The sequence below is a fragment of the Oxyura jamaicensis genome, chromosome 4, assembly GCF_011077185.1.
Source record: "Oxyura jamaicensis isolate SHBP4307 breed ruddy duck chromosome 4, BPBGC_Ojam_1.0, whole genome shotgun sequence".
NCBI lineage: Eukaryota > Metazoa > Chordata > Aves > Anseriformes > Anatidae > Oxyura > Oxyura jamaicensis.
Window position 1 is genome coordinate 15354507 of NC_048896.1, and position 21315 is coordinate 15375821.

At 49.8% G+C, this 21315-nt stretch overlaps 1 protein-coding gene across 2 annotated transcripts in view; it reads right to left on the reverse strand.

Annotated features, from left to right (window-relative positions):
• LOC118167037 (exocyst complex component 1-like) overlaps positions 1-13273 on the reverse strand; it is a 24989-nt gene extending 11716 nt beyond the window's left edge. For both annotated transcript variants that reach the window (XM_035326249.1, XM_035326248.1), the window contains exons 1-8: positions 13206-13273; positions 11366-11559; positions 10101-10228; positions 6077-6236; positions 5340-5533; positions 1864-2091; positions 1022-1154; positions 147-256 (exon numbers count right to left, since the gene is read on the reverse strand). In XM_035326249.1, the coding sequence (XP_035182140.1) occupies positions 147-256; positions 1022-1154; positions 1864-2091; positions 5340-5533; positions 6077-6236; positions 10101-10228; positions 11366-11489 (1077 nt within the window). In that variant the 5' untranslated portion in view covers positions 11490-11559; positions 13206-13273. The remainder of the gene's footprint in view (positions 1-146; positions 257-1021; positions 1155-1863; positions 2092-5339; positions 5534-6076; positions 6237-10100; positions 10229-11365; positions 11560-13205) is intronic.
• Between the last annotated feature and the right edge of the window lie 8042 nt (positions 13274-21315).

Here is a 21315-nt window from a genome sequence, read left to right on the forward strand (position 1 = left end):
AGGGTTAAAGTATATGAAAAGGTGCCTTTGGGGAGACACTGTTGGAGAATTCTTTATGGTGGCATCCCCGACACCACTGGTGCTAATTTACCAGGATATTCAAGTTCCTCAGAATGTTGTGCTGCTGTGTGAAGAGTGAAGCCCACCTGCAGCTCAAAGATGTTTGTAACGTGACTGATGAAGCTGTTTTCAAAGTTCTGCTTGAGTGTTTCAAACATGATCAGCTGCTCCGCCACAGCCTGTAGCTTTCGGTAACCTCAAGATAAAGCAGGAGAGGTGTTAGAGTGGCACGGAGCGGCACTGGGGCCTTTTGTCACCCAGCAGCCTGACAAATGCAAGAGGTGTTCAAGGCGTAAGTTCTGGGGTGAATGCTGCCCCCCAGAAACCAACAAATAGAGGGAGATGATACTGTGCAAAGAGAGACAATGAGGCAGTTTAAAAAGGAATTGCAAATCTTTCATCAGGACGGTCCAGGACAAACACTCATGCCCAGATCAAGTCCCACACACCAGCAGCTCTCCAACACCACCCACGGTGGGAATTGCTACACAGAATGACCATTTTTCCACTCTTAGGTGCAGACCACTGACTTGCCCCAAGACACCACAATCTCTAAACACATCTTTCCACCAACTCCTTTTTGAATTCTGAGAGTGGTACACACAGATGGCACACAATGGTGCCTTTCACCCAAGTCTTCAGAGGAATCATACAGAAGCTTACCATCCCCTTGCCTCATTTTCAATGCTAATTTCAATTTCCCACCAGCTATATTTCTCCACAGATGCACAGAGGTAATGTAACATTGGCTTTCCCATCCCTCTTTGACCGTGCTTCTAGGTGAAGCTGCTGAAGATGTGGAAGCTCCAGCAACATCTTCAGAAGAAAGCCACCTCTGCCAGCCTGTGTGCCAGTACATCTCTCTGGCTGTGCCACAGCGAAATGGTGCGTGAGCAGCACAAGTGGCAGATAAGCTGATGTCTCTGCCCTTTGCAGATGTAAATCTCTGCCCTCGCCTTACCAGGCTGTATCTGGATGTTCATGCAGCTAGATAATGCCTCTGCTGCAGCAACACAGGCATTCACGCCGCTGGGGCTGGAAAGGTCTGCCCGGCTCAGGGCCTCGCAGTGCTCCTTGCCAAGGTCGAGGTGGGTCTGAAAACAAAGCAAGAAGAGAGCAGGTGCAAACACTTCCAGCTCTGTATCCCTTTCCATTCAACCTGGAAGCCTACGGGCTTGAAACAGCCAAGTGCTACCTTCAGCTGCCAGGCTGCAATTGTCCATCGAGAAGGCTGTGCTGCTCTGTCCCCAGCAAAAAAAAACAGGTCTGCACAGTCACAGCTGCAGTGCCAGCGGAGGGGCTCAGCCTGAGTTTCAAATGGGCTGGCAACGCTGGTATGGCTACTGGCAGCAAGGTGGATGGCAGGAGGAAGGGAGAGCTAAGGAAAATGCAGTGACTAAGAAATAAAAAGGTCAGTGGTGTAGAGATCACCATAGCCAGTGGAAGTGAGGATTAGCTGAGGATTACAGCACAATTCTTGTATTTATGGTGTATTATTTTGGTAAAAAGCTTGCCTTTCCATATGCCGTTACATAGACTGAGGCTCACCTTGCCCATGAAAATGACCTTTGGGGGTCCCTCTACAGCACTGGGCCACAGTGAGGGCACTGTGCATCGTGACTGCCACCAGTCTACCCGTAGCCCATCCCAGCTGTGTGTCCTTCCTTATGTTATCAAGACAAAGTTCCTCATTTCTAGGCCAGAGAAGCTCCATAGCCTTTGCAAACAGTTTTCAGGGTCTGGGGTTCACTGATAGCTTCTGGAACCGATTCAACAGGCTGAAGACTTTGCAAACCCACATACCGTGAGGAAGAGGATCTCATCCATCAGCTTTGTCTTGTTGGAGAGGATGTGATGTAGCAAGGAGTTCTCCTGGTGGATGTGGTCCATCTGCTGCTTCACGCTTCCCAGTAGCTCATCGTAAACCTGCAAGGTCTCCTCCACTCTGGCCACCTCTGCCAGGGCCTCATCAATGAAGCTCATCAGCTTTGTCACCTGCTTCTCAGAAGAGATGATGGCCCTAAGGTTGGCCTGTGAAACGGAGAAACAGAGGGCTTCAGCACTGTGCCAGGGGCTGATCAGCACCATCTTAGAGCAAGGTATCCTGACCTTCATCCACCCAAGTCAAAGCAGAGTCTTCATCATCGTAACGTGCAAAACAGCTGTCCTGCATCGCTATCAGCACAAGGTCAATGTCTTATCCTTGCACTCAGCTAAACTCTACATCGGCAAGTCCCAGGTGCCAGGCTGTTGCCCAGCTGAGCTGCTCTGGCAGTGGAATCAATAAACAGTTAAATCATGCAGGAGACATGCACATATACGTGTCTCTGATATGGAAACTGAAGGCATTATTTGCCCCCGGAGGTCTCGGGCATTTGTTTTGACGGGTGGTAGAGATGTGACAGCATGTTAATTGTTGATGACAAGCTCCGCTAGAGATTAACCACTTCCAAATGTTAATTGTATCATTTTCAGGGCCTAAGTACCATGCGGGATATCAAGGAAAATAATCTATAGACATGAGCATGGGAGGCATGAGTCTTCCAGACTGCTATCTTTCTCTGCATTAATCAAGATTTTAAAGGAGTTTGTCATTTCAGATATTTCAATTATCTGATGAGTTTTTTATTAAATGAAGGGCAGCATCTGCACTCCTCAGTATGTCCCACACTCAGCTTTCTGGTAGGAAATGCTCGGAAGGAGAGAAGCAAAGTCTTGTCCACCCAAGTCAGGTTATTGTGGCTTGGGCCTCCCCTGTGCACTGAACGAGGAGTGTCTGAAAGCTGTTTTCCTGCACAGTAGCTGCTGGCCATCTATAATCCCCACGTCAAGAGGTTTCTCTTCTTCCAGCTCTATCTCCACTGCTAGTGGAGTAAAGATGGGCTGGTAGCTCCAGATCTAGAGGTGGTACGTGCAGGACAAGACACCGGAGCGTCACAGAGGTGCTCCTAGAATGCATGAGAGCCACTCTGCAGCCCCTGCCTGGATCTGGTGGCTTCATTATCATGGGCAAAGCATGGATTACAACTTCCCATGACAAATGCAGTGCAGTTTTAGGTGCTAAACAGCTGACAGCATGGGAGGAAGGGCTGGGGGCAGTGGTATCAGCTGTAGACAGATTCACAGAGGGTCTGGCAAGCTCAGATAAATCCTGTAGAAAAGAAAACCTGAGATCATAGCAGTCTCTATCAGAAGGGAGAGATGAAGCTGCCTTTCTGCAAAGAGCTGCAGCTTTTCCACTGGGAGCCCCATGAAGGCAGGGCAGGCAGAGATTTCAGTTTCCAATAGATCAGTAGCTGGGTATTGAAGTGGGGCTTTCTGGTCCATGATACTCATCTCAGAAAGCAACAACGATGTTAAGCAAATGTTCCTTTTGCCTGGAGCCCAGCCCAGCATGAGGACCTGTGAGGGAGCAAACAGCCCCGCTGCCGGACTGCCGCTTTCCAGCCACACACCGGGGACCTTTGCATTGTATTAAACACTCCTAAACCACAGCCACAACCCTCCCACAAGCCGAGAACTGCTCTGCTTTTGGATTGTCTCGTTAGGGCTTAACAGGAGGTGGCTGAGAGCAAATCATCACCGGTGGCAGCGCCGGCAGAAGGGCTCCAGAACATCGCCGCTCAGGCAGCGGTAATCGTGCTCCCACCAGACATTGTGCACAAAATCGCTGGGAGACGCATGAATTCTGGTGTGTGCTGGGGTCCTGCGAGCACGTAGGAATACCAATGTGGAAATCAGGCCCCCCAGGTGCCCTGGCCATGCTCTCCTTCCCTCCGAAGCCTCTAGGCTGTTGGCACGCTGCTTGGCCATTCCCAGAAGAGATGGGCTAGCAGAGGCTGATTAGTGCTGCAACGGTGGCACAAGGTGTTATCGCTGGGGCGTGGGGGAAAAACGTCTAAATATATGCATGTGCTGGTCTAACTTGCTGCTATTAATTACAGTTAATATCGTAGATCAAGCCTTACAAATAGAAACATCTCATTAATTAATTTGCATTAACAGTAAGCAATGTTTATTCGTTAGAGGGCATTAAAATAATGTATTCGGCAGTGCCTTTTGACTCAAATAACTTAACTTAGATTTTTATTGGTTGCCCTTGCAGTGTGTTTTATAGCTGGGAAATGGAGTTGCAAAGTGCCTGTATGAGAGCAAGCAGGAACAGCCCTCAGGAGTTCGATTTTCCAGATTAACTACTTAAGTTTCCAAGCATAACTCATACGGAGACACAAATTGGGAATACAGCAGCTACTGGAGCTGAAGGAGGTTGGCTTTAGGGTTTGTGGTTTCTATTATGTTTTAGAATATTTCCTTTGGCTTGTTTTTTCCCGTTTGTTCTCCATTTACCTGCCTATAAAATCCTAGCACCAGATACAATAGCAGGTCTCTTTATCAGGAATTGTAGTGTTAGGACAAGGAGTAATGGCTTTAAACTAAAAGAGGGTAGATTTAGATTAGATATGGGGAAGAAATTCTTTACTGCCCTCAGAAACCCAGCCCCTCACTGCTACCATTCCACCCACAACCTGGTGCCTCTGGGCTCCGCAGCCTTCAGGCCCTGTGTACGTGCCATTATTTTTTTCTGCTCCTTCCAAAGCTGACCGACCGCGGGCTTCTCTGCCCTGGTGTGCCTACAGATGAGCGGGTCAGCCTCTGTTCCCCCCGCAGTCATTGGAAAGAGGCCACGCAAGCTGATATCCAAGCGCAGTGAAAACAGAGCTGCTGGTGCAGGCAGATATTCATCAGCAATGATGTTAATTCTGGCCGGGCTGCCAGGCTGCAGGGAGCGCTGGCCTCTGCAATCACCTGGCTACCTCCCAGCAAAAGCTTCTGGTCCTCCCTGAGCCCCACTGCCCGCAGGGTCTGTGGCTAGGAGGTGTCCCAGCAAAAGCCCCTCTGTTGGGCAGCCCACCACAGATGCTGAGATCAGCTGGGGACTCCCAGGCCGTGCCTTTGGACTCCTTCACCAAAAAAAAAAAAAAAATGCCTTCTGCTGCAGGTCTGGGGGTTCTGAAGGGATCACCCCAAGGAGATGCTCGTTTAGACTCTGCCAGCAACAGGCACGGTGGGGCCACCCTTGACCCTAAGGAGGGGAGCAGCAGTAGCCTCCTGCCTCCTGGGGGAAATCTCTTTTGGGATGAAGCAGCACAGCACCGAGACATCTCTGAGACCAAGTGCTTCCAGCACGTGGAAGGGCTGATGATGCCCAGTGACTCGATCCAGTGCCCTCCACGCCAGGCACCATTTTTCTGTTGAATCACAGCCCTCACCCCCCTCACCTCATCCAGCACGTGCAGGTCATTGCTCAGCTGCTCGGCAAAGGCCACGGAGTTGTTCACAAGGGGCTCGTACTCCTCCATCAGCCTCAGCACATCCGCAGCCTCCTTCGGTGTCATCTCCTGGTAGGCACTGAGCTCCTCCTGGCTCTCAGTCTCCGCAGTGTCCTTCCTGTCTTCCTGTGGCCTTTGTCTCCCTGCGTGGACAGGAGGAGACGTGGATGCAGCCAAATTTTGTCATTTTATGAGCTCTGCTCTCCCTGGGGTGCCACTGAGTCCCATCTGGGGTCACAAGTGACACGAGTCCAGTGGTCTCAGCCTGCTGGTCAGTTAGAACAAGAGCATGGAATAAGGAAATGTGTGGATGGGATAAAGGAAAGTCAGCTCTCTCAGGGACAAAATGGGCATCTGAAATTTAGTTTGAGCTCTGGCTGTGTTTTTTACTTACTCACCTCCCTAGGACTGTGTGTAGGGGCATGGTGACATGTTATACAAGGCTGAAACGAATTTCAGAGGTGAACAGGCTTCTTTTTGTCAAATGCACCACTAGTGGCAGGTTGTAAAATAAAATATATTTTGGTGTTACCAACACTTGACTGCCCAACCCAGAGTGTATGCAGCATCTATGAGAAGCCCTCCAAAATCAGCATAGCATGCGACAGGTTCAAGGACAGAGGGATACCGTGATGATAAAACAAAAACCAAAACAATGCTCTGAGTGTGACAAGGAAATTAATTACCTTCCACTGAACAGGAGGGGACATTCACAAACTTGATAGCCCTGGAGAGGAATCGGTGGTTCAGCTTCCACAAGCATCTGATAAAGGTTTTCTTCTCATCAGAGCTGCTAGCAGTCCACTTGTAAACCTTATCGAAGTGCAGGTCAAAATCCAGGCTCGCCTAGATGTCAACAGTTAATTACCTCATCAATAATTAAACACCACTTGCCTCATCACGTGCGCAGGTTGGCAGCCTGTTTTAATAACAGGCACTGCGTGCTGTGAAAACACCTTGTGCGCCAGGAGGAAAAGCTGGCGGAGGCAGAAGGAGGAGGGAGACACAACTCTGCTGCGGTTCCAAGCTCTGGGGATTTCGGTGGCCCCAGGAAGCTGCAGCAATTACTGGCAGTTCCTTCTTTCCCTGCTATCTCAGGGTGACTGGGAAGGGTTGGAGAGGTGCGGTCATGGTGCTTTGCAAATAATCCAAGGTGTGATAAAAGCTCTGAAAACAACAGGATGCGCAGTGGTTCTGACCCCAGGAGGGGACCCTGGGATGCTCACAGTAGGTCAGGCCAAGCACTCAGCCAGTCCTGGTGTCCTGCTGCAGCACACTGATCTCTTTTCAGATTGCATAAATCTCTCACCTTTTGCTGCAGGTTTTGGCGGATGGACGCTGATCAGTTTTGACAGCCGCCACTAGCAGATGCTTGGGAGAAAAGCATTCAAAGGGCAGGTCCGGAGTGATATTGCCTTCAGGATTCCCTGCCAGCCTCCAGCAGCTCGCAGAGCCAGAGGTTGTACCACAGCGCCGTGTTTAACAGCCCTTGAAGGACCTCCTGTCCCTGATTCCCTCTAACAGTTCCTTGAACTTATTCATAGTGTTGGTGTCTACAGCGTCCTGTGGCAATAAGCTCTGCAGCTTAACGATGTGCTGGGTGAGAAAGCTTGAATCAACGGGAGTTCAGTGTTCAGAGTGAGCCCAGCACCCGCCTGCCTCCCGCTGCAGATATTCGTCTGTGCACTGCCCAGCCAACCTGGAATCTCAAACCTCTCTTCACTCGAGAATTGGGAAAATCCAGAGAAAACCCAGAAACAGGTTCGCCTGTATCTCCAACAACCCCAATTGCTGCCAGGGAAGGCAAACAAACTCTCTCAGGCCAACTTTTGGTTGGTATGTCCTCCTTGCCAGCATGGCTCAGTGTATGGCCAGGAGGCAGCACTCTCCCATGTCATAGTGACCCTGCGAGCACTTCTACCTGCTGCCAAGCACAGATCTCCCCTGCGTTTGGTCTCCTGAGAACATCGGGTTACCCCAGCTACAGGCAATGGCTCAGGACATGCAGGAGCGTGTGTTTTCCCCATGTGGTTTTCATCCATGTAAGTGTCCACAGCTCTTTATGCCCAAAGGATGCAGTCTCACGGAGGGGGAACTCCAGCCATTGGCGTCTTTGCATTTGCCACTACTCAGTTTGTGTGCGTGGAGAGAATAAGAGAGGGTGCTGCAGTAGGAACATCCCACAGAAAGAACCCCCTTCCTGCACCATCTCATTAGCTCTGCAGCACAGCCTGATCTCCTCTTCTGGAGAATTTAGAAGCTGCTCTCATAATTATCGGTACTAATCATCGTAACAGGCGCAGAGTCGGTGCGGATTTATGCAGTCCTGCGATGCTTTAAGGGTCGCTTTCCAAACGCCTTGCAGCAGCACATCTCGCCCCCGCATTGCTCTGCAGGCTCCGTAGCAGCCCCTGCAGCGGCGCAGAGCGGCGATGCCTGGGGGGGGACTTACAGGGCGCGTGGTTTACAGCCTGCCTTACGAGGAGCTATTAAAGCAGGGAGGCCTCTGCTAATCGCTTCATAAATATTAATGCTGTTTTGGTCAAGGGAGCTGTAGCTTTAGCACCTCTGGACTTGCAGTGTCAGGACTTTGTTGGTGCCAGGGCTGGGGCGCAGCGGAGCAGCCCGACGGCCAAGCCCCTGCTGTGCATACTGAATGTCATCCCATGGGCTGGGGTCCAGGCTGTCTGCTGGGAAAGGGTGGGGAGGTCTTATTTGCATTTTCATGGACCTGCCATGCCATGCACCAGGGAAAGACTGGGCTGATTTGAGCACTGGGCTGTGCTGGGAAGCTCGTCTGGTGCTGGGGTCTCGTGGCGGCACCGTGTCAGCGTGCCCTGGCTGCAGCCTACAGCGGCTCCCCTGCCTGGGGACTTTGTGCAGCAGCTTCAGCTGGAGACTAGGTCCCGTTCCAGGAGTAACAGGGACAATTCTGGCTGCCAGCATTCAGGAAAGGTGAGTTCAGCCTGGAAGAGGCAAAGAAAAGAGCTCCAGGTCTGAAGAAGGGAATAGAGATGTCAGCACGGAAGAGGAGACTGTGAGGCTGTTGTGCTTAACCTGCCCAAAGGAAGGTCAACAGGGGAGGTGACTGCACACTAAAAATACATCTGCAAAGCAGAAAAACTGTGCAGTCTAAAGGACAGGCACAGCACAAGCACAAATGGGATGATGTGGGTCAGAATCCAGGCTGGGCGTCACAGGAAAGCTTTAGCCATAAGGACAAGCAAGTTCTCTATTTGCCTCCCTGTAAGATAGGGTATGATCAGTTTGTCTCGTTGTGCTGGCAAATGATGGGGAAAGGACTGACAATCCAGGAACTATCTCCTAATCCCTGCTCCTCAGGAGCCGAGGCAGGTCAGAAGGATTGGAGGAGCCAGGCCCATCTGCTACAAGAAAGCTCAGGCAGGATGAAAGCATGCACAGGGAGATGTAAGACAATGAAAATATCAGTTCAGCTCTAACCATAGGATCAAGATGCCCTGCAAACCTGCAAGCGTGATTTGCCTTTCAGACATGCTGTGCAGATGTACTTTATTTGTCCTGGATGTAGAGCTGGAAAGCTGTTCTTTTTCTCATTTATTTCTATGCTTGTGAAAACCCAGGCGCTGTGCCAAGGCCCCTGGAACATTCACATTAATAAAAAAAAACTAATTATAACAACTTTAACGACACACTGCCAGCCCTGGCAGAAGAGTGGGAATATCTTGTCCATGCTTTCTTTCCCCAAAACCCTCACGTCACCCTAAAAGCACAGACTTGTGCCCACTCCTGCTCTCTATAATCCTTCTTTCAGCAAATGCCTCCATTTAATCTTTAAATATCCTATGCAAATGTCTGTTGAGAAATGTTGTCAACATGGATTGACAGATGGGTCTGACAGAGTGTCCTGCTGGAGATCTGACAAGAGCACTGCTTTGCAGCCCATCTCGCAGGGTTGCTGCAAACAGCTTCAGGAGAGAGTTGTCCCAGGGGACAGGGGGACCTTGCCCAGGGATTTTGATGGAGCTGTGTCGATGCAATGGTCAACTATTCATTGCTCAACGTCAACTACTCAAGTATTTGGCTAACCTAACAGAAAGAGAGGGAGGACTCAGGAAGGAGGACATCACTCCAGCCTCATCCTTGTGGATGCACACATCTCGTGGATGAGAAGAGGGAAACGAGAAACCCCAAAGCAGTGCAGCAGGATGGAGGAGCCAGCTAGGGATGGAGAGACCCCAGTGCACCATTTTCTGGGAAACAGCTCTGAAGGAAGGCAGAGGGCTTTGATTCTTTTTTTTTAATTATTATTTTTTTTTTTTCTGTGGTGATTATTTCCTCAAAAGAAGTGTCATTCAGGCTGGTTCAGTCCTAGATGAGGAAAGAAGCACCTTTGCTGCCCTTCCCTCCATCCAGGTGCATGGGCTGAGCTGCGGAGGACCCATACATAGAACAGAATCATAGAATTGTTCAGGCTGGAGAAGACCTCTGAGATCTTGTAGTCCAACCTCTAACCTAAAGTCCACCACCACACTACTAAGTTCTAAATCAACAGGTTTCTTGAAGACCTGCAGGGATGGTGACTCAAGCGCTCCCCTGGGCAGCCTGTGCCAATGCTGCACAACAATTTCAGTAAAGAAATCTCCTTATGGATCCTGGCATGTGTGATCCTAGCTTCATATTCATTTCCCTCTGCCATGTCCTTTGCCACAAAAAGAAAATCAATCCTACCTGATCAAGAGTCTTGCCATCTACCAGCTTTAGCTCCGCTAAAGGCCACCTGTAGGCTGTCTTGTACTGCTCTCCTCGGTCTACCTTGATCTTCACCAGAAACGGCTGCACTGGCTTAAAGGCATCCACTGTGGATGAGAGACAGAAGAAAAAAAAAAAAAAAAAGAACAAAACCCCATATTATTATTATAAACCCGGTATATAACTTTTCAGTGGGAGTGGACGGGTGCAGGTAGACAGACAGTGATTTTGAGTCATGGCTGCAATGAACACTGTATGGAGAGGTGCTGCAAGGCTTGTCTCTTCATTTAACCTTTCCATACTGGAAGTGCTCTCTGGAGTCTAATCTAGAGTACTCTGAATTCAACGGAGAGATTCCCAAAGAGTTTTAAACCTGGCCATTGGGCTCTGTGTAACGTGTAAGTAATATTTCAGCAAGATCCAAAGGTGACAGGAACGAGGAGCTCTGTTACCACAGGATTTATGACGGCTACATGCCCTGTGGGAGGCCCTATGACAGGGTCCAAAAGCATCGCCTTGTTTGACTGATACCCACACTAACATATCCCATCAAAATTCAATTCCAGTGTTAATTAGCTCATAGCCACCTCTTGGTTCATCAGGGAGGGATTCACTGTACCTCATTCTGGCTATTATAATTCAGATCTCCCACCTGAGCTAGATATCTCCAGAAAGGAGACACGGGCTCTTCCAGGGGCAACTCATGTATTTTAGATGCTGCTTGTAGGGTGGCTGTATCATCCCTTGGAGACACTTCTCCTGCCCTCCACTGACTACAGAGGGTGCTCAAGCATGCCATTGAGGCCAGACACTGTGGGTAAGGTTGTCAGAAATGAACCCTATAGCAGATGACTGTGCTATCTGGAAGCCCATTGTCAGGAAAGTCTCTCCCCTGTAACTCTATCAAAACAAACAAACAAACAAAAAAGTCTGTGCTAACAATTTCTTAGGTGCTTTAGAGTGATGAAGCAACCAGAAGTGCATAGATCAAAGGAGATGCAAAATTCCCCAAAGCACGTACACCTTTGGATCCTAATCAAATATTTGGGTCCTGCTGAAACTTTCACCAAATCTATGAAGAGACAGAATGAGACTGTAATGCTGTGTTGTGTTAGAAGAGGTTTGTTGATGACCTTTAGAAACAGATTTGATGCACAACATAATAAAACAGATATTTCACTGGTGGGTGGTTGAGCTGGGTTTGCAGCTCACCCTGCCTCTCCTGGCCATCCTGGGGTTCTTACCCACAACACAGAGAATGGACATTTTCTTTTTCTTCCCCGCCTTCCAGACACAGATGGTCTCCAGCAGCTTCATGCTCTGTGGGTTGAATACATCTCTTTCCAGTGAGCTCCAGAGAGAGGCCATGGTGAGAGGCAGGGGCAGCAAGCAGGAGCTGCACCCCTTCCACCGCTGCTCGTGTCCCCAGTGGCAGCTCCTGGGGAACAAAACCAGGCTGCGGAGCTGATCCCCACGCAAGCTCCTGCACACTGACAAAATGCATTAACCCCACACCAGTTTCCTGGACAAGGGTCTCTGCTGGCTTGCTGATAGCATGAGTCGTAAGTAACTGACAGACCTGAGGCTAGAACAAGACAAGCAGGACACCGCAGCACATCCAGCCCACAATAAAACTGTATCTCAGTTCCAGTCATCCCGTGGAGGTTTTACCAAGTCACACTTTTAATTCTCTCTAAATAATCTCTCATTTAATTCTCCTTCCACCTCACCAGGCAGGCTCCCATTCAAGGAGCATTCACCATGCTCCAGAGCCTTGCCCAGCACACCTGACAAGGGTGAGTGGCACAAGTATCTATCTCATGTCTGATTTGCACAAGTGTTTGTCAGGAATAAATCTCTCCCGGCCAGGGTATGTGCTAGGACAGGCTGCTCAAGCCTCCTGAACTCCTCTGGTCTGGGAGTAGCTGCACAGCTCACTGGGGCTTGGAGACACCGACCCCAGGGATTAAAGACAACCAAAACTGGTGGTAAGAAAAACATTTAAAAGTAAATGGATCTGCAAAACTCCAGAGCAGCAAGTGGCTATTTCTACATTTTCTACATTTCTATTTTCTGCATTGAAGAGCTGTTTCCTTATTTCTGCAAAGCAAAAGCTCTTTCATGACTCCAGCAGCTTGAGCATCAGGACCACGTCCATGGGCAGGCCAAAGAGGAAGGCAGCTACAAGCCATTCATTGCCCGGTTATTTTTGTCAGACCTGAGACTCCTGGAGCTGTATTTCCACAGCAAGTCAAACCCAAAACTGTCAGGGAGGAGATGTCAGTTTATGTCTGTATAAACATGGGGAAAAAAACACCAGTTACATTACAGTCCTTTAGTTAGGCGTTGATTGGATAAACAAAGTGACTAAGGCTAAAAGGTTATACCTAATGCAAATATTTTTGTAAGAATTAGGAATAAATAAAAACACGGCCTGGAGGAAAACAGTAACATTAGAAAATAGAATGTTTTGTATGAGAAACTTCGCTGCTACTGAAATTTACAGGTTGCTTTGTGACGAACTGGAACAAATGAAACCTCCAGTAACTCCCTTCCTTAGTGACGGGGATTTCAGCTCAGCCGCACAGTTAGCAAAAAATAAAATAAAATAAAAGAAGAAGAAGAAGGGGGACTTGCTGCTAAAATGATTCAATCCCCACAGCATTTCTTTGAATGTGATCCCTCGCCGGGTTATCTTGGTTTCTCCATCCCCACCAGCTTTTCAGGCTCTCTGATGGCATTCACCGGGCGGCACAGCAGCCTGCAGACCCAACCACTGCCTTTCTCAGACTCACAAATACAATTTCAATCGCGCTTGAGCAACAGCTAAAGGAAAATGACTGAAAGCTGAAGCAGCGGAGGGCTCGCTGCTGCCTGATAAGTTAATGTAGAAAGCACAATACGTCCCACCAGTGTAACTGAAAAGCTGTCTGTGGCTGAGCCACTTAACCCCTCTTTTCTGCAGAGGACCAGAAAGACATAAAGATCTCAGTGAAGCCTTGACATTTTCGCACATCATCCATCCAGGCAGCTGGCAGAAAGGAAGAGAGCGTTAGTGGAAGGAAGGTTGTTCAAAGACTTTACCGGCCGCGTCTTGCTGGGGATAAATTGCGGGATTTCAGTCGCAAAGAAGCCTTAGAACAGGAAACAGTTTGTTGGTAAAATGAAAGCTTGAAGAGAAAAACAGGAAGCCTGAGGAACCTGAGCGAAGCCCGTGAGCAGGCGGCTTGAGGTCAGGGCAGGAAATCATTCATGCGAATGTCGAGGTCTGCAGAAACCAGGTGCAAGCAAAGCGTTGGAGCAGCTGGAGATGAAGGAGGTTTTGACTAAAAGCAGAGCAAAGCAAGGTAAAGTGGCCCTCTGTTTCCGTTTTGCTTCTCTATAAAGTCAAAGTGTCGAATGGAGAACAACTGTTGTCTCCTCATTCCTCTTCCTTCAACGAAGGGCCCCAGAAACAAACGGGAGTTGTGGGAGCCAGCCAGGATGCTGGATGCACATTACATGTCTTCGTTAGGCAAGACACATAATCATGATGCATAATTTAATCATAAAAGAAGCCTTGTGCCTGGAAACCACATGAGCTGAATGGTGCAGGGCGACCTTTGCCAGGAAGAAGGCAGACGGACCCATCTCTGGTGCATTCAGCTTCAGAAACAGCTTTAGCAGCCCAAAACGTGCCCCGTTCCCACTGAGCAGCCCCAGCCACTCACTGGGAAGCTCTGCCTAAACCACCGCACCAGTTTATGTGCTTTAACATTGATGTCATACACCCAACGCCATCCTTCAGGAGAGCTCAGCATAAAAGAGCAAGTCATTGGGAAGCGGCGATGGCTTCACTGAGACAGGTGCTGGCGAGAGCAGGGATACTGCAAATCCCATCCCACTGTGACCTGTGGTCATTTTCCCTTCTCCAACATCTTATGGTGGGACCACTGGTGAGGTAACTGAGGCTGTGTCGGACTCAGAGGTGTCTGTGTGTTAATGCCTGGGTGCCAAACATGACCGAGTAAAGCTGTATCTGCTGCACGCCTGCTGGGTTCGGTGCCTTGGAAAAACAGCTTACTTAATTTGTGAGCTCAAGGACATTATGTGCACTCTGGAGGGTAAATTAGATGGGGCAAGCATCCTGGAAGAGAGAAAAATACGATCGCGCCGCACAGCAGGACTGCATTAGCACAGTATCATTTACTGCGGGACAGTAAAGATGCTACACCAGGGCTTCTATTCATGATTTTTGTATTATTTCCATAAACTCACTCTTCTTAACCTCTTCTCACTCACAGAGTGGATTCTCTTCTCTTCCAGCCTGCAGTGCACACCTTTGTTATTATTTGTGGACCTTGCATAGGGTTCAAGGGGGTAAATGCCTGCCTTGATTAATGCTTAGAGAGTACCGAGGTGCCAGCCTGGCACCCAAGCCCCAGACACACAAAGGTGTTTTAGACCCTCCTGCTTGAATAAATAAATCCTGGAGTAATGCAGGACAGAAGGAATTAGCATCGGGTTGCTGGCTTTACCCAGGCAGTGCCAGCAGCCTGCAGAAAGCTGCTCTGTAGCACTGCAGTCTGAGCACCGTAGCACCAGAGCCCAGACAGAGCATTCCCCGGGAATATTCCCCCGGAGCCTCAGGTCTGATGTAGGCAGCGAGGTATCAAAGCCTGTATTTTAAGCAGAGAATACAGCGAGCTTTCTGAAGGCTGGGGAAGCAAAAGCAAACAAACCTCAAAAACGCCGAGCCTCGCTGGCAGGCATTTCCCTGCCCGCATCTGCAAGCGGGATGAAACAGCTGTAAGAGCGATGCAAAGGGGCAATTAATCTCAATTGCTGCAGACTCTTCATCCTAGAGAATTACTTTTAAAAATACAGGCAGTATTTAAACAGTTTTCATGCAAAGAGAAATTAGGAAATTGCGTGTCCAGGTGAGCTAATAAGGAAAAGGGAAAGGCAAGTGTGGAAATACAGTGTGCCTTGCATTAATTTTTCCAGCCAACTCCAAATGCAGCAATAACTTGGTTATTTTAACATTCACGCTCAAGGATTCAAAAACAGACACAACATGAAGTGTCTGATTGCTGCTCTGTGACCAAGATTAGCAATCTGCAGTAGTTTCCTTTCCTCTTCCTTCCCAAACGAGGGAACAGAAAGCTGTTTCTGCCGCAGGGCACAGCAGAGAATTTAAGCTATTTAATTTTCTGCTGCGGGGATCTGTAGTCATCATTTGATGCCGAACCTTATTTTTTGTGCTTAGACAGCCTGCATTCCCAGAGTATTTTCAGCGTTTAATGGATGGCTCTTGCATTGCCCCTACAAAACGGGTGGCAACCTGGGCTTCCCAGGAAGGGCTTGCTGTGGACCATTAGGTGGTCCTCAGGAGAAAACTGAATCCCCTCAGCCTGAGACAAGGGGACATCTGCTTGTCCCCTGCCCAATGGCCTCCACACCCAGACTCGGGCCACTTCGGTAACCACATCGTACAGAGAGGCATGCGTGTCGCTCTCCATCTTCTTCGCGAGGAGATGCTATTTAGATGTAAAATAGTAGAATTAATAAAACATAATGCCTTGTTTTTCCCCACTGTTTTAACCTCCTGTGCTCTCCTCTCACATTTTTGCTGGGCCGATGGTTTTCTTACACGCCCCAGATAACTCACCGAGTTTCATCTTCACTGCTCTTTCCACCCGCCCGCTCTTCTTTCATTTTTTATAAAGACTTTCTTGTTCCGCCAACACGCTCTTAATCTCACTGGTAAATCAAGGTGTCTGTTTGTCTTTTGCTCTCTATTTGCTTTCCTGAGCACAGCAATAAGTCTAGGCACTGTGCTGGATCTGGACCAACGGGAGCGCTGGTGTTTTCCTTCTTCCTTCTTCCTTCCCCATTCATAGCTGCGCACTACGGGCAATATGCTGTGTTTGGGGTCTGAGAATGATCCCTCTCCATTTTCTTGGGTGAAATCAGCAAAAACAAATAGAAAGGCTGAGGAATGCCCTACGGCAGGCTCTGTCGGGTGGAACCACACTATAGAGATGTAATGTTACTCCAAGGGCCCCAAATGGGGCCAGCACAAAGGCTCCCAGTGATTTCCTCTGGTGTTCTCGGAGGTATGAGCTCGGTATCTCCTCTGCATCTTGCTGCTGATCTCACCAGGTGCTGGGTGAGGACCAGGGCTGCAGAGAGACCCACACTTGTGGTAGCTTCCAGGTGGAGCCTGGCCTTGTGAACATGCCGTGTGCATGACACAGCGTTGTCCTGTGCTCTTTCCCCTAGAGGGATTATATGTGGGGTAAAGAAAAAAAAAAAAAAAGAAAAGCAGCAATTTAGCAATTTTTGCTGGGTTCAGAGCAGTTTCATATGTCTGGAAAGGATATAGCAGCATAATCAAGATTTATGAAGGAAAGGAAATATTTTAGGGGAGGCCATTTGTTCTGTTCTATATCCCATAAAACCTCCAGAAGTTATTTGTCGGTCGATGCGGCAGCAGTCCTCAGGTGGAGCTTGGGAACAAAAGGGCAGTGTGTGAACCGAGAGGCAAAGCATTAACCAGCACAAAGCAACGTCTTCTCAGGCCAGATATAATTGCCCTGGGGAAGTCACTGCCTTAGGCTCCAGGTCAGCCAAATGGCTCCACAGTTTGCAAAAACCAATCTGAGCTTATCTAAAGATAACCCGGGAGGGCTGGAATCGGTGGCCGTCATCCAGGCATGGGCAGCATCTTATCTGGAAGATCGCACCGACGCATGTACCGCTCCAGCACTAATAGAGCCACGGTGCCAAGAGAGCATCCAGCATTTGCTGCTGATGGAGAAAATAAATCAGGTCAAAAGAATCACTGGTTTGTTATGGGGAGGAAAAGGGGGTTATTTTGCCTGACATTCTTTAATAGGAAATTCCCACCAGGTGATTTTTGATTCCTCCAGGCTTCTTGCTTGAGCCATGGGCTTTGTCACAGCTTCTCCTGCTTCACTTCTTGCTGAGCATCTCAGCTCTGCTCGGGGTCTCAGAGCTTTCCCCACGTCCCAGACCTCCCTGGAGCCACCCCACAGTGCTCTGCTCTGCTTCTGCTCTGGCCGTGTCATGCTCGAGGTGTGGAGGTTGCTCTGAGAGGTGGAAAATCTTCCCTTCAGCTCACTAAGAGAAAAGAAATGGGATGTAAAGAAAACAAGGGTGAAGAGGTGGGGCCTGTCTGGCTGCAGCTTTTCTGAGTGTTCACCACAGAGCAGCAGGACCCTAACCCTAACCACCACCTGGCCCAGGAGGCAGGACAGAACAACAGCTCTGCTTCCCCACAAGGCATACAAGGGATGAGGGACTCAGCCAGGGCAGTGTGGGAGATGATTTTTGCTCTGCAATCCACAGACCAGCCCGCTCAGCATCTCCAGCACCCTGCCAGAGGGACCTCCACCTTTCCGCGTGAGCATCCCCTGCTGATTTCGGCAGACCCTCAAGTCACTAGCAGCAGAAAGGACTGCACATCCTCATCCTCCCGCTGCAGCTCTGCTTTTAGGGGATGCTCGCCGAGAGCTGGACACGGCGGGGATCCCACTAGAGGGTGCTGCCCAGCTCTGCTGGGAAAGCTCTGCCTGCTCCTGGGCCTCCAAGCCTCCTCATTCATCTCCAGCACAGCGAGCACTGCTACGGATTGCTGCTGGCAGCGGGACAGGTATGCCCATCCTTAGTTTATGGAGCCACTTTTTCTTTTATCTCTTCCCTCAAGTCAACACAAACAATAAACAGCGTGAGTCCAAGCCGGGAATGGAGCTCCCAGGGCAGCTGTGCGTGTAACTCACCCTGCATCCTGCAGAATGGGAGCTGGGAGCATGGCTTGCAGGAGAGCCTCTTCCTCTCAGTGACCTGTAACAGTACCAAACAGCCACGGGTTAACCCGTCCGTGCACCACCTCGGAAGATTGATTCCCAGGTGCTAAATATGCCCTGCAATCCGCACAAGGATGTCTTCAGGGGGAGCAGGGGGGACTTGGCCTCACGGTGACCTCCTCCTCACCAGCTGCGCTTCTCTTTCCTTCCTGAGGCTGCACCAGGCGCCCTTCGTGGTGGATGATGCCCTGGGGGGGCACCCGAGCAGCTGGAGACCAGGGCTGCACGGCAAGCAGGGTGCCGACACCCTAACCACGCCGTGTCTTTGGGGAAGACAAACTGCAAGCCCGTGTCTTTGCGTCAGCACTAAATTCCCATACGCAGAACCTGCAGCAGCTGAGAGTAAAACATACACCAGCCCTTTGACAGGTTCTTCTGCTCATGGATGTGGCATCAAGCGGCGACAGGTCTGGTTGCCCTTTGCTGACGGTAGGTCCGTGCAATACCAGAGGGCAATAAATGGTGTCACTCTGCAGCGCATGGCCCCTCTGTCCTTGGTTTCTAAATCCAGTTGCTTCCAAATCGGCGTTGCTCTGGGTGAGACGCGATGCCAAGCCTTTACTGGCAGCAAGGGACGAGCTTTATGAGAGAGGAGGTAATGAAGGGTAAAGGATGAGGGGAGGAGAGCCTTGTGGCTCAGGTGGTGGCCCTGCTCCATTTTCTGATTGTGCCACTAACGGAGGTGGCTGGGAGTTCTCCAAGAAAATGGAAATACTGAGTCATGGGCATCAGAACTTCTTTTTGTCAGGACAGCAGTTTTGAGGGACATCTCCCTGGTGAAGCTGTCTTCAGCTCAAAATGGAATTACTGCTCAAAAGCAGCAAGTCCCACCCTTACACAGCTGGCCCGTCATGGTTTACATACGACAAAGAGACACACACCTGCAGAAGAACTGGATTCACATCAAGGACTGAACTGCTCTGCCCGGGGAGATCTCATATTTTGTGCATGGAAAAACTCCAAGGCGTCTCGGCTTCTGCTCCGTGCCAGACTGCAGCACTGCTGAGAGCGATGCTCTCTTTGCATGACATTGCCTCCCCGGTCATTGCCACTCCTCGTGTCACCTTGGGGACACCACTCACCTCTGTGACTTGGGTCCTCGGGACTGCAGGACGAGGACAGCGATCTCAACTGGCAACTCGGGTTGCAGTTACTCCATAGCAGAGATGAATTATTATTATATGAATTATTATTATGAGGGAGGTGAAAGTGGCTCTAGGTGAGGGAGAGGAGGCAAGGGGCAGAGCAGGGCCACTAGCAAAATGTTGATGGAGGGCAGAGCCATATGCTCCAGCCAGATGTGTTGCAGGGTAATCACAGCAAGCTTCTTCAAATTCCTGCCTCCAGTTTTATGCCCCTTCAGCATTTTATTGTGCTTCCATAGCCACGGTCCTGTGGCTTTAGCAGCTGTTGTGCTTTTGGCCCAGCGCCTGATGCATTCATCCCTCCAGAGGGGGACGTGATCAAGCATGTTCCTCCTCGAGCTCCCTTAAATATCAGGAGTGTGGACAGAGACACTTTTGACGCTCAGAAGGAGGGAAGGAAAAAGGAAAGGACAAAACTGATTCTACCCAAAGCTGTGGAGAGGAGTCCTCACCTGTCCTGCAGACTGCCCATGGGACCTCGGCCTGTAAATGCCACTTTGTCCTTTGCAAGGGGAGAGAAGGTCACTGACCCATGTTTTGACATTTTTATTTTATTTTATTTTTTTGATTGAAATTGTTAAACACCATCATTATCTGTAGAGGCTTTCTGCAGAGGTGCTGGTGTGCGGGTTGCCTAGCATTGCCATGGCACCGTTTCTGGTGATAATTTAAGCTAAAAACGTGGCAGGGCTGGCAGCTGAGCATTTCAGGCAGGTGATGCGAGGGCAAAGCCTGAGTCACCTCTTCTAGCAGAGGCATGACCGCTGCTGTCACCGTGCTTGCTATGGAAACACGATGGCAGGTACTCAGATGCCAGGAACACGTTCAGATTTCCAACAGATCGCTTTGTGGATGCTTTAGGCACCAGTTAAACCCACTCGTAAAACAGCTCCTCGGTGGCATTTGGCTCCAAGGGGAATAAGGTAATGCTCGGGTGGGAAAAGAGTGAATGAAAACGGCGATGAGGCTTGGGTGAGGTGAGCAGACAAAATGCCCCCGTCATGCCCGGAGCCTGTCTCCTGCCCACCCTGTTCCCCAAAGCCCTGAGCTGCATCGGTGAGTGCCGCACAATGGGAAGCCCAGCCCAGGAGATGCAGTACCCTGAGCCTGGTGGGCTCTGGGTCCAGCTGGGGACAATTTCACCGAGTTCTGCCCATCATTATTTATTTCCTCGTAAGCACCACGCTGCTGTGCTGTGACGGGCGGTGCTGTCACGGTCCCATGCAGTTTATCCGTCCCCTTGGCCTTAAGGGCATGATACAGGCTATGACTGTGGTGCCTGTGCTGTGCAGGCTGCAAGCAAGGCTCAATTTTTAACGCTGAAAATTAACACAACAGCCTATAGGAGGAGGCATTGCCCAGGGGTTGAAGCACAGGCATGGAAGGGCCGGGAGGTTTGGGGTTTCCTTCTGCTGCATGGTACTGGGAGGATAAAAACAACGCACATAAAGCACGGCCATGGCGCAAAATTCAGGTGTGATTGTCCAGAACTCCTCCAGGTTCTGGAAACTGCTGCTGACCCTGAGAAAGGAGGCATAAACCCGTGTGCCCTGCTGCCTCCGGCAGCACTGGAAAGGAAATGCTGGGGGAAAGGCTGATCTACACCTGCTGGTAATCTGGTCCCGAGCTGCTGTGGCCATGACAAGTCTTGTTCATAACCAAACACCTGCAGGTCTGTTCACGCAATGGGAAGAACCCACTGACACTGCATTAAAAATAAAAAAATAATTAAAAATAAAATAAAATAAACGTATAAAATAAAACAGTCCTACATCAGAAGGGGAAGAACAGCTTCACACTCATCACAAGCCTGACGAAGCTGCGGGCAGGAACTTTGCCATCACTGATGTGTCTTTGCAACGACACGTGTTCCCATCGTCCTTCCGTGATTTGCAGGGTGTCCACACACCATGTAGAGCCTACGGGATTTTTTTTCTCATCTTCAGCATTAACACAGCACTAGAAAACCTGTCTAAGCTGGGAGGAGGGGATTTCTCTGAGCTGAGAAGAGGAGAGTACAGGGGAGTACAGGGGACAAGAGATTGCTCTGGGGTACCCTGAGCGTGCCGCTGTGACCTGCTGCTCAGCATGGACGGCCAGCAGGGAACCCCAACAGTCTGGAGAGAGTCACAACAGCTCCCTCCCTCCCAGGGCAACACCATGCTGTTTCCAGATCCA